Source organism: Pseudorca crassidens, chromosome 20 (genome assembly GCF_039906515.1).
Source record: "Pseudorca crassidens isolate mPseCra1 chromosome 20, mPseCra1.hap1, whole genome shotgun sequence".
Taxonomy (NCBI): domain Eukaryota; kingdom Metazoa; phylum Chordata; class Mammalia; order Artiodactyla; family Delphinidae; genus Pseudorca; species Pseudorca crassidens.
The window spans coordinates 31,967,435-31,980,107 of NC_090315.1; the positions used below are offsets into that span (position 1 = coordinate 31,967,435).

The following is a 12,673-nucleotide window of genomic DNA, read 5'->3' on the forward strand; positions in this document are numbered from 1 at the left end:
TAACAGATACAGACTACTATATATATAAAAAGGAATTTTATCCTCTTGATACAGCCTTACAGGTTATGATGTTTTCTGTCTGTCTGATGCACTGGACCTCAACTGAGCCGAGAAGTGGTTGTTTTTATAATAATTTTACTGAAGTATTTATTATAAGTGGAATTTCAGCCTCCAGTGGTGCTTGTTCATCTTTGGGACAGGTCTCTTGCTGTTTAATCTGGTCAAGGTGGAATACGTAATTCCTAATAGAAATCTGTACCTTTGTGTTCCCTATTATATGCAGATTAGCTTTATGGACTCTCCTGAAGAGATTTTAAGGTGGTATTTGTAAGGTGGAGCCATCTCAAAGTCTGAGAGATCATGTGCATTTCAATTGTTCAAGCCTTTAATATCTTTTTAAACATTAAAACTTTTTGGGGGGCATGTAAGTGTTCTGTCTATAGAAAGGACTGGTAAAAGATTCATAGGAAAATGCAGGCTTTCCTGAGCCTGAAGTGAAAATTGAGGTGTAGGTTTTGATTAAGTTTGTAATGGACTGCATAAATGTGCAAGTATAGGCATGAAAACATCATTAGTTCTTTCTGTGTCCCAAATAATGACTAATGTGGAAAACAGATAAACCTCTTAACCAATGATTTATATAAACCAATGGTTTGTGTTAGTATTATGGGTCCTTTGTAAAGGAAGATTCTTCATAGTTTAACTGGTAAGCCAGTCTTATCATTACAGATGAGAAAGTACCTTTTAGACAAAGCAGAAAGCTTTAATTATATAAACAGACTAGAATTTTGCATAAGAGTAAAGTGTACTCTTTTGCCTCTCTTAGGTCAACTGGTTGCCATTTTTCTATTCCCTTTTTTCTTTATTCACTTTGGATAATTATAAAAAAGATCCAGAAAGGACTTGAGTTCTGCCTGAAGGGGTATTTGCTCTGGACTACTCTGTGATGGGTTAGTGTGAGAAGGCTGCCCAGAGATGGGAGAGGATGATTCTCAGGGCCACCATGTCTGGTTGAGCAGGTTGTTCACTGCATAAAGACAGTGCCCATTGGGACAGGTTGGGGCTAAAATCCAGTTTGTGTTCTCCAAGTCATGCTGTAGGGAGTAGGGGGGCATCAACCCAGAGTAAGACACACCATTTTCTAATTCTTATAAAAGTGCCTTAATGGCTGACAACAGCCTGAATAACACATTGTACTGCAGTTTTATTTGTTTCTGCCTTTTCTGTTTTTTTCTTTCAGAAAATTTCTGTAGTATATAGGTGATTTCTATGTGTATGTGTGTCTGTGTACACACGTATATATATATGCTATTTATATGCCACGTACACACACACACATATCACACATGCTTGAATATAAGGTTAGATATTCTTTGAAAAAAATCCCTCATAAGGAGGGTGTCATCTTGTATGTATTTGGTTCCTTATAAAGTACTTTATAATGCGGGGTCGTTTCTTAGTTACCTTGTTTGAACAGCATGGGTACTATTTGGAAGACAAAGTAGCTTGAAATGGCCTCAGACAATACTAGTTGTGGGTGCTTGAAAAGATTTCTTTATCAAATTGGAAAAGAAAAGAAGCAAAGATATTCAAGATACATTTAGTAATTATTCTAGGGATGAAAGATCACTTTTAAAAAGTAATGTGGGGCTTCCCTGGTGGCGCAGTTGTTGAGAGTCCGCCTGCCGATGCAGGGGACACGGGTTCGTGCCCCGTTCCGGGAAGATCTCACATGCCGCAGAGCGGCTGGGCCCGTGAGCCATGGCCGCTGAGTCTGCGCGTCCGGAGCCTGTGCTCCGCAACGGGAGAGGCCACGACAGTGAGAGGCCTGAGTACCGCATAAAAAAAAAAAAAGTAATGTGTAAGTGGATATGATCTCAAATAAATGTATACAGGATGAATAAATTCTCCAAATACCCTGACGTTATGTAAATGGATACCTGTGGCTTGGTTGGAGAGTTTCAGTGATGGTAAGGATTCGAAAACTGCTGTGTCTCAAGCAGATTATACAGGCAGGAAGATTTGTTCTGGAAAACTGATTGGATAATTAAATTTGAGTTTGATTGGATAACTCAAAAGGTGACTCTAGTGATGAAGAAAAAGACCCTAATGTTAAAGATACAGGTCAAGAGTGAAGCAAATTGCTTCCTGAAATGTGAGAGTGAATAAAATGATTATGTCTAAGTTAATGTTTTATATGATGTATAATTTAAATGCAAGTAATTAAATGAATACATTTTATAATTGACTTTTGACTAATTTCTCTCTCGAAAAGTTTGTACATTCAAGTTGGCTAAATTTTGGAGGGTAGTCTCTTATGGGAAAAAATAAGGGATTGTCTTATGTTTTGGGTCAGTTTATATTCAGTCACCTGTAATCATTATTATTTTTAAACAGAAACTGAGGCTTCTTGAAGAGCTTGAAGACACTTGGCTTCCTTATCTGACCCCCAAAGATGATGAATTCTATCAGCAGGTAAGGTCTTTTAATATTTGTCAATTTGCACTGATTTTTTCCTGCTCTACCTTATTTTACCTATGAAGCCACTGTGGTCTAGAGAGGTTAAATGAGAGGTGAAATGGTCTAAGTCGGTCATCCAGTGTCTCCTCACCCCCAGAATATATAAATTCCTGCACAATCTGCTTTCTGCTCTGAACTTAGTGCTTTAGCATAGTCGACTGTCTTTTCTTCCCCAAGCATTCTGTGTTCTTCCTCACTCCTTGCTTCTGCTCCTTCTGTTTCTTCTGCATAGAATATTCTTTTGCCTCTTATCCTGTTGCCAGATGACTAATTTTTCAAGACTTCACTTAAACATCGCCTCCTTTGTGAAAGTTTCTTTACTTACCTTACCTACTAATAGAATTGATTGCACTCTCTGCTGTGCTCCTTGTACCTTATAAATAACTTGATTGTACCTATCACATTGTATCGCAGTTGTGCGATTCTGTGTCTCGTCCCCTGAATTAGTCAGCACTCTTTCAATTGCAAGTGACAAAATCACAAACAAATTCATTGTGACAAAAAAGGGAATTTATTGACTTACTTAACTTGGATGTCAAGGAGCACATGGCCGAATCCAGTTTCTCGAAAGACGTCATCTGATCACTGTTTTTGTTTCTTGGCTTCGCTTTTTTCTGTGTGGCTTCATGCTAGATAGGCTCTCCCCTGATAGTACAGGAGGACTCTGACAGCCCAGGGGGGTATGTGGTCTTAAGCACATAGGATCTTAGAAGAAGGTGGTGATTTCTTTTTTCCTGGTCTGTCTGATTCCCCCAGTAATGATCTCGTTGGCCTGGTTAGAGGCATGTGCCTATCCCTGAATCAGTCATTGTGTTCAAGGGAGTGAGATGCTCCTGTTTGCCTGGCCTAGTTTCTGCACCCACTCTTGGAGTAGGGCTGGAGTATGACCATTCCCACTCGCATTGCATGGAGTGTGAGTCAGAGATGGATGGTTTTCCCAAAGGAAAACTGGAGCCCTGTTCCAAAGAAGGAAAGAAAGGCATGCTGAGCAGTAAAAATAGTACCTTTTCATCTCTTCTTTCCTACTAGAATGTTAGCTCTTGGGGTATAAGAATTGGGTCACATCAGCTTGGTTTCTCCAGCACCTAGCATATGCTTGTCGTGCATATAGCTGATTCTCAGTAACCATGGAAAGAAGAGAGGAAAGAACGAGCTTACCCGTCTAGAATCCCAGGTCTCTCGTGCATTCTCAGTTCCAGGACATCATCTGTCATCTCCACTGTCATTAGAACTTCGCTACCTTTCACCTGGACAGCCCTTTTATGGATTGCTCTAGTTTTCTTTGCCCCTCTTTAAAGCTGTAGTAGACTTTTTTTTTTTTTTAAACCAAAACAAAAATCCAAGCATGTCAACATTCTGCTTCAAATCCCACAATGGTCTGTGGCCCGGCTCCTGCATTTCCAGCCTCGTCTTCCCCATGTTTTTACCTTTGTACACACACTGGGTTTGGGCAGTAGCTCAGACTAGCTGTGCAGTATTATATTTTGGGTCTTCCTGCTACATCCTTTCCATCTTCCTTCCTTGGAGAACTTCTGCGTTACCTGTTATTAGTAACAGCTCACGTGTCATCTCCTGTAGGATGCTTCCCTGACACGTCTATAGCCCAGAGGTTGTCTCTGCTCTCTCTTGTGTGCACTTGTAGTACTTCATGTGTACCTTAGTTATCTCAGGTCATTGGAATGATTTTATATGCTCCTTTCCCTCATTCTCTGTACTGTATATAGGGCCTGGCACCTAGTAGGTATTTAATTAGTTTGCTTGAATGGATGAATGAATTAATGTATGCATTAGCTCATTTAAAAAGCAAGACAGATATAATAATATCTGGTGTGATTTTAGTTTTGTTTTACACACAAATGCTCCTCCCCAGGGAGGTGGCCTCTAGAACCATCTGCGGGACTGATACAGAAATGTTATTTCCCAGACTGGTAGACTTCTCTATTTTGAACTTTTCTAGTTTTCCAAATTATCTAAATGAACATGTATTCTTTTGTAATCAGGAAAAAAATAATTTTAAAAAGTATCCTTAAAGGTATCCCAAATGTAATCAGTTCTTAAATCCTTGCTAATATTTTCATAGATAGGAGCTTCCTGGTACATGGTAATGCACATTATTATAAAGCAACGTCTGAGCCTTTTTAGCTTTTGTATGGTGAAAGTAGTGCATGAACAATTAAACAAGGATAGCCCAGGTGCTGTGAGCCAGCCATACGCTGAGCCACAAAAGGAGACTCCAAGGCAAACAGAACAACTATCAAGGCTTCACTTTTTAAAAAATTTTTGAACCTTATTTAATTTATTTTTTTATACAACAAGTTCTTAATTAGTTACCCATTTTATGCATATTAATGTGTATATGTCAATCCCAATCTTCCAATTCATCCCACCACCACCACCGCCCCGCCACTTTCCCCGCTTGGTGTCCGTACGTTTGTTCTCTACAGCTGTGTTTCTATTTCTGCCCTGCAAACCGGTTCATCTGTACCATTTTTCTAGGTTCCACATATATACGTTAATATACGATATTTGTTTTTCTGTTTCTGATTTATTTCACTCTGTAGGACAGTCTCTAGATCCATCCATGTCTCTACAAATGACCCAATTCCATTCCTTTTTACGGCTGAATAATATTCCATTGTATATGTGTACCACATCTTCTTTATCCACTCGTCTGTCAATGGGCATTTAGGTTGCTTCCATGACCTGGCCATTGTAAATAGTGCTGCAATGAACGTTGGGGTGCATGTGTCTTTTTGAATTATGGCTTTCTCAGGATATGCCCAGTAGTGGGGTTGCTGGGTCATATGGTAATTCTACTTTTAGTTTTTTAAGGAACCTCCATACTGTTCTCCATGGTGGTTGTATCAATTTACAATCCTACCAACAGTGCAAGAGGGTTTCCTTTTCTCCACGCCGTCTCTAGCATTTGCTGTTTGTAGATTTTCTGATGACGCCCATTCTAACTGGTGTGAGGTGATACCTCACTGTAGTTTTGATTTGCATTTCTCTAATAATTAGTGATGTTGAGCATCTTTTCATGTGTGTCTTGGCCATCTGTATGTCTCCTTTGGAGAAATGTCTATTTAGGTCTTCTGCCCATTTTTTGATCGGGTTGTTTGGTTTTTTAATATTGAGCTGCATGAGCTGTTTATACATTTTGGAGATTAATCCTTTGTCCATTGGTTCGTTTGCACATATTTTCTCCCACTCTGAGGGCTGCTTTTTCATCGTTTGTAGTTTCCTTTGCTTTGCAAAAGCTTTTAAGTTTCATTAGGTCCCATTTGTTTATTTTTGTTTTTATTTCTATTACTCTAGGAGGTGGGTCAAAAAAGATCTTGCTGTGGTTTATGCCAAAGAGTGTTCTTCCTATGTTTTCCTCTAAGAGTTTTATAGTGTCCAGTCTTACATTTAGTTCTCTGATCCATTTTGAGTTTATTTTCAAGGCTTCACTTTTATCTTGCTAGTAAGACCCACAACAAACCTGATACCAATATCTAATCACTTTAAGTGCACCTTATAATAAGGGAGTGCTTCAGCCAAACCTTTGTAAAGTAAATCTGTTCTCTTAAAAGATGAAGTAAAAATACTTTTTTAATGACATGAATAAATAAAAAGTTTAGACCTGACATTGGGTCCCTTAAACAGGTCCTAGCCGCAGGAATGCCAACCCAGCTGCCAGTCCTAAAAACAAGACTTTTTGCAGGGTCCATATTGGGTCTGTTTATTGACCCTTACGAGGTGCCAGGGACTGTGCTCAGTGCTGGATGAAGGCTGTCACATTTCATCCTCACAGCAGCCTCATTCCTTCATTCTACAAATACATACTCAGCAGCTACTCTTCTTCAGACTCAGGGTGTTTAAGGTAGATACTGTCATTTCTGTTTTACCAATCTGGCAGAGCTTGAGTTCAAGCCCATATTTTTTGACTCTGAAGACCCAGGCTCTTTCTGCTACACCGTATGCTTCCCAGTATATCGTGCTCAAATTCACAATGCCTTCAGAGAAGTGTTTTGGTTTCTTCTGATAAGGTCATAGAGAAAACCAGTGAAAGAAAACAACAGCAACAACTCAAAGCAGAAGAGCAGAGAGAACCTCTGTTGGTTTACGATAGAGCACAAGGAAATGAATTACATAGAAAACAAGCTCTGGATTCCAGATATAGGAGTGCTACCCCTCTTATCCTGAGACAGTGCCATCCTCCTTGGCATTCCCCGTTTTGTGCCTTCCATCTGCCAGCTTGCCCTCAGTGCTTTATATGGATTTGCTCATTCAAATCTTATCACAACCCTCTGAGGCAGGTTGTTCTTAAAACTCCATTTTAGAGATGAGGCTCAGAGGCACCGAGAGGTTTAAAACTTTGTTCAAGATTTATAAGCACGAAGTGTCAAAGGCCAGGATCGAGGCTGTCTGGGTCCTGGGTCTGACTCATAAGCGCTGTCCTACTGTATCTCTTGGTGCTTCTGGAATTGCTTTGATTTTATCCCGATGGTCCCAAACCTCTGTGTCCATCCCTTTTCGTTCTTGTGACCTGTGGGGCTCCGATTCCAGCTTCCTGCTGGGTGGCTCTACCCAAAAGTCTTGCAGAGACGTCTAACTCAACGTGATCCATATGTATTCATTATTTACTTAATTCAACAAATGTATTTAGCTCTCCTACTCTGTGCCAGGTAATGTTCTTGACATTAGAGATGAAGTTGTGAAAACCGACAAAAGATTCTTGCCTTCTTTGAGCTTATCTCTTGTGGAGTCTGGTAGGGTTGGGGATGGGAGGGAAGGAGGAGAGATTAAAGAAATAAAACTGAAAGATAAATATTGGAAGGGAAGACTGGTATGGAGATGGTAAAGGAGGTAAGGGGGGTAGAGACTATAGGTGGGGGATTGCAACTGGGGTGGTCACAGAAGGTCTTCCTACAGTGATATTTGAATGAAGACCTTATGGAGGTGTGGGAGCAAGCCATGTAGTACTTGCAGGAAGAATATTCTGGACAGAGGGAACAGCAAAGCCTCTAAGATATGTTTGAGGACCAGCAGCTGAGGCTAACACATCTGGAGGGAAGTGAGAGAGTTGGGGAAAGTAGAAGGAGATGAGATCGGAGAGCAGTGGCCCAACTCTACAGGAACTTGCCGTCTACAATGAGTACACTGGCCGTGACTGAGTGAGAGGAGAAGACGTGACAGGGTTTGGAGCACAAGTGCGACAGGATATGACTTACATTTTACAGGGATCCTGCCTTCCATTCATTCCCTTCTCTACTGTCATCCCTGTTGTCCAGTTGTTCAAATCGGACCCTTGCTGTCCTCAGCTTCTCTCCATGGCTTCCCTAAGCCCTAAGTGGTTTCTTCTCTTCCAGTCCCACCGACACTGTGTGAAGTCAGGTCCTCATCTGTCATCTTCCACAACCACAGTTTTAAGAGTCTCCTAGTTGGTGTTCCTTATGCCCGCGCCAACACCATCAGAATTGTGTTCCGATAAATATGGCAGACTTGTCACTCCTTGCTTTGTAAATTTTGTTGGGTCTCTCTTGCCTCTGAGGTCAAGTTCAAACTCCTCTGCATACCCTACAAGGCCATTGACTGTATGGCCCCAAACAGCCTCCCTGGTCTAGTCTCCACCCCATTGCCTGACATAGCGTCCAGCCTCAAACTCCTGTCGTACAGAGTTTCTCACTACACCTTGGCTTTGCTGTGCCTGTCATCCTTTCATGCCCTTGTACCTGTTGTCCCCTGGGTCTAGAGTACCCACATCCCCTTTTCTGTCTGGTGAGTATCTACTCATCCTTAAAGACTTTGTTTAAATACAGTCCCTTCTGGGATAATACCAGGAAGTCCCACTTGTGTAACTTTCAGAATATATTAAAAATTGGAACGCTTCTCACCACCTCTGCCGTGTACACCGTGGCCAAAGCTACCACCATCTCTTTCTCAGATGGTTGCCATGCCTAACTTCTTCTCCAGACTGTTTTAACATAGCATCAGTAGTAGTGTCCTTCTTAAAACATATATCAGCTCACTAGACTTGCTCAAAGCCCTTCAGTGGCTTCCCATCTTTGCAGAGTAAAAGCCTAGTCCCTGACAGTCACTTACAAAGCAGGGCAAGATCTGGCTCCTGACTGCTTCTCTTCCCTCATTTCCTGCTTCTCCCCACCTCCTCCTCTTCCCACTCTGGCATTCTTGCTCTTCCTGGAATAAACCAAGCACACTCTTGCCCCAAGGCCTTTGCACTTAATGTTCCCTCAGCCTGGAAGTCTCTTCCCCCCAGCTATCTGCAGGGCTTGAGTGCTCCTTTCTTGCCTTTCTCAGCTCAGATGGCACCTCATCAGAGGCCTTCTCTGCCCATCCTGTGTAAAATAGCGACAATCACCCTGGCACTCCTATCTTACTTACTTGGGTTTGGTTTTCTCCGTAGCACATATCACAGTCTAAAATACATCAATACACAGTAATACAACAATACACAATCTAAAATATAAAGTAAATATATTTCATTAAACAAATAATACTAAATAAATAAGTAAAATTCTCTCTCTCTCTCTCTCTCTCTCTCTCTATATATATATATGTATAGAATGAACTATATATACTATATACTTATACTATATATATAAATATGAGCTCCCGGAGAACATACAGAAGTTTTGCTTTCTCTGTATTTCCAGCACCTTGTGCTTTGCAAATAATATTTGCTCGATAAATATGTATTCAATAAATGAGAATTGTCCAGACTCCCTTCCTAATAATTTATTTCCTGCTCCCATACTAGTATATTCATACTTCTGTTGTGAGAAGTCTCAAATCTCTAACTCCTGGTCCCTATTTCTGTTTCTCCTGTTAAACTATGAGATGCTCTGTAACAGGACCTAACTTGTTTTTATCATTATACTTACGGCACTTATACAGCGTTTGGTACAAGTGGATATTCCATAAATTTTCCATAAACGAAAAATGAACTACTGAATGAATGAGTGAACACACATTTTGTGTCACTTTGTAGCACATGACACATGATCACGAGACTCCTTGTGAGAGCTGTAGCAAGGCCTGGGCAGTGACTTGGGAAGAGTGCCTACTTCTTTTGGGAGACGGCTCAGCATCTTGCAGCTGGGAGCTAGGCCAAATAAGTGTCTAGCCCATTTGTCTTGGGATGGCTGCCAAGTCATAAGCAATTTACAATGAAAATTATATAGAAAATATGATGACTGATATAGTGCGAATTTCTATAGAGTGCAAAATATAAAGTATGTTAACCAGCAAAATCTGTTAACAGCCAGATTAGAAATATACTCCCATGAAATCAGAGTATCCTAGCACTTACATGAAGTGCCTTTCCTGGGTCACTTGAAGATTTTAAATTTTATTTCACTCTCTGAAAGGTTGAGTTCCATTGGGCTTCATTTAGGTGAGCCTCCTGTAAACTGGTATCTTATTCATTTAATGCCACGTCTGGCTTCTCCATATGATGAAATTGTTTCAGAACCATCCCTTGATATGAGAGGAGGAGGTAGAATTTTTATATAATGGTTTAAACTAGGTAGAAAATAAAGCTTATTCTCCAGAGAAGCTAACATTCTGTATCTTTTAGCCATTGATAAAAGCTTGGCATGTTGGCAGTTTATATCTAAAATACCATTCCAATATACAAAACAGAAATAGACTCACAGACACAGAAAACAAACTTATGGTTACCAAAGTGGGAAGTGGGTGGGGGAGGGATAAATTAGGAGCTTGGGATTAGCAGATACACACTACTATATATAAAACAGATAAACAGCAAGGACCTACTGTATAGCACAGGGAACTGTATTCAATATCTTGTAATAACCTATAATGGAAAATAATCTGAAAAAGAATATATACATATATATGTATAACTGAATTCACTTTGCTGTTTACCTGAAACTAACACAACATTGTAAATCAACTCTACTTCAATTAAAAAATATACCTTTCCAAATACTTATTAAACTATATAATCGTCATTTATGTCATAGAATCTTTTGTAGAGCTCAAGGAATATATTATGTGACCAGACAACTACTAATATAATTGCATGACTGTATACTCCCTGGAAAAACTTCAATGGGATTAAACAAAAAAAAATTCTAACGTATTTGAAAATGTGCCAACAGCTGTTCCAAATTATCATGTGATATCTGACGTTCTACCTGTACCTGTCCAAAATGGAAAGTGAACTTATTTATTTGACAGGGTGAACTAATATTATTTAATGTTCATTTCTTTTCCAGTGTTACCTGTTGTTGTCTTTAAAGAAAAAATTAACAAACACCACGTGGCACTTTTTTTTTTTTTTTTTTTTTCCGGTACGCGGGCCTCTCCCTGTTGTGGCCTCTCCTGTTGCGGAGCACAGGCTCCGGACGTGCAGGCTCAGCGGCCATGGCTCACGGGCCCAGCCGCTCCACGGCATGTGGGATCTTCCCGGACCGGGGCGTGAACCCGTGTCCCCTGCATCGGCAGGCGGACTCTCAACAACTGCGCCACCAGGGAAGCCCATCACGTGGCACTTTTATGTGCCAGGCACTAATCTAATAACTTTATGTACAGTAAAGGGCTTTTAGGCTTGAGGATTTTCTCTCTTGCAGTTTTTGGAGATTATGACAAAATTATCCAGTTATTGTTATTGGTGTTCCCTGTGGTAAAATCAGAATTTCCTAGAGCACTGAGCAACATTCCAAGTCACATTTAGACAGTACCAGACGTTATCTTGAAAATTTTTTAAATTTAGAGCCATCAGAAAGAATCTCTTGGCACATACGAGAGATGTCGTGAAATTAAGAATTTTCTAATGTAACATCTTTTCTGATTTAAAAAGTATTCTACACTTATTTTGGAAAATTTGAAAATTATACAGATGTCTAAAGAAGAAAATTAAAATTACACCCAAGTGCATTACCCAGAGATAACCACCAGAAACTTTTGGCTGTATTTTTTTTTCCAAATCTTCTTTTCTATGAGTATTTACATATATACTTTTGTTTTTCTTTTTATGAAACTATGACTCTATTGTCTAAGTATCTTGTTACTGATTTCTTGTATAGCAGTAGTTTGTTACTTAACGTTTTTCATAAAAACATATAAAAATTCTTCAAAAATGTGTTACGTTAGTATTTCATCACATGAATGTACCATTTTCCTCTCTTTGGGCATTTTGGATGGTTTTCAGTTTTTAATTATTATAGATAACAGTATGGTGAATATCCTTATAGTCTTGGTACATTTCTCTAATTATTTCCCTATGACAAATTCTTGGAAGTAGAATAACTAGATGAAAAGATATGAACATGTTTAGGTTCTGATAGATCTTGTCCAATTGGCCTTAAGCAAAGTTGTAATAATCTGCCTTCCTAATTGCAGACTATCAGAGTATTTGATTTTGTTCTCAGCAACAATGTGTATTACCAGGATAAAATTTTGTTTTTTGCAAACTTGATAGGTAAAACTAAACTAAATGTAATATAATACAAATATAATGTTAATTTGTGTTTTTTCTGACCTGGTGCAGTTAAGTTTTTTTTTTTTCTGTATTTAATTGAGAGCCTTCTCAATTTATGTGTGATTTTTTTCTGTTGATATAAATCTGTATATTTACATCAAAGAAATCAGGAAACACTAAAAATCAAGGCTGTTTTTTTTTTTTTTTTTTTTCCCCAGAGAGCCAATTGCTAAAGATTTGGACACTACTGTATATGCTCAAAATTTGTTACTGGCGGGATTTTTGATCAAAAACATTTGGACGGGAGAAAAGATCCTTCCTATACTGGAATAGGCTGGAAGGAGAAAGCAGATTTAAATTCAGATGAGATTGTAAATTTGATAATAGGTAGATGACTGAGTTTCAGGGGATCTTGCAGGGGTGAAGGAGGGACACTTAAGTGAAAATAAACGAATCACTAGCTAAGAATGTGTGCCGATCATTAGGGCTGTTTGCCAAATGGTTCTCCATCCCTCCCCTGTCACCCAGCTTTTGGGTCCCAAAGTAGGATTACAGTTCTGGGCCCTCTCATATTGGATGAAACACGTGACTGTTTCTGTCCAATGAAAAATGATAGCCGTCACTTCTAGCTTGGAGTGTTTCATTGCCAGTGCCAGGCCCTCCAGCACACTCTTTTTCCGTTTGCATTGTAACCATCTGGCGGCT

At 39.6% G+C, this 12,673-nt stretch overlaps 1 protein-coding gene across 5 annotated transcripts in view; it reads left to right on the forward strand.

The window, feature by feature from the left end:
* Positions 1-12,673, forward strand: part of FTO (FTO alpha-ketoglutarate dependent dioxygenase) — a 375,649-nt gene that overhangs the window by 95,632 nt on the left and 267,344 nt on the right. For all 5 annotated transcript variants that reach the window (XM_067719388.1, XM_067719387.1, XM_067719386.1 and 2 more), the window contains exon 2: positions 2,398-2,475. In XM_067719388.1, coding sequence (XP_067575489.1) covers positions 2,398-2,475 — 78 coding nt within the window. The remainder of the gene's footprint in view (positions 1-2,397; positions 2,476-12,673) is intronic.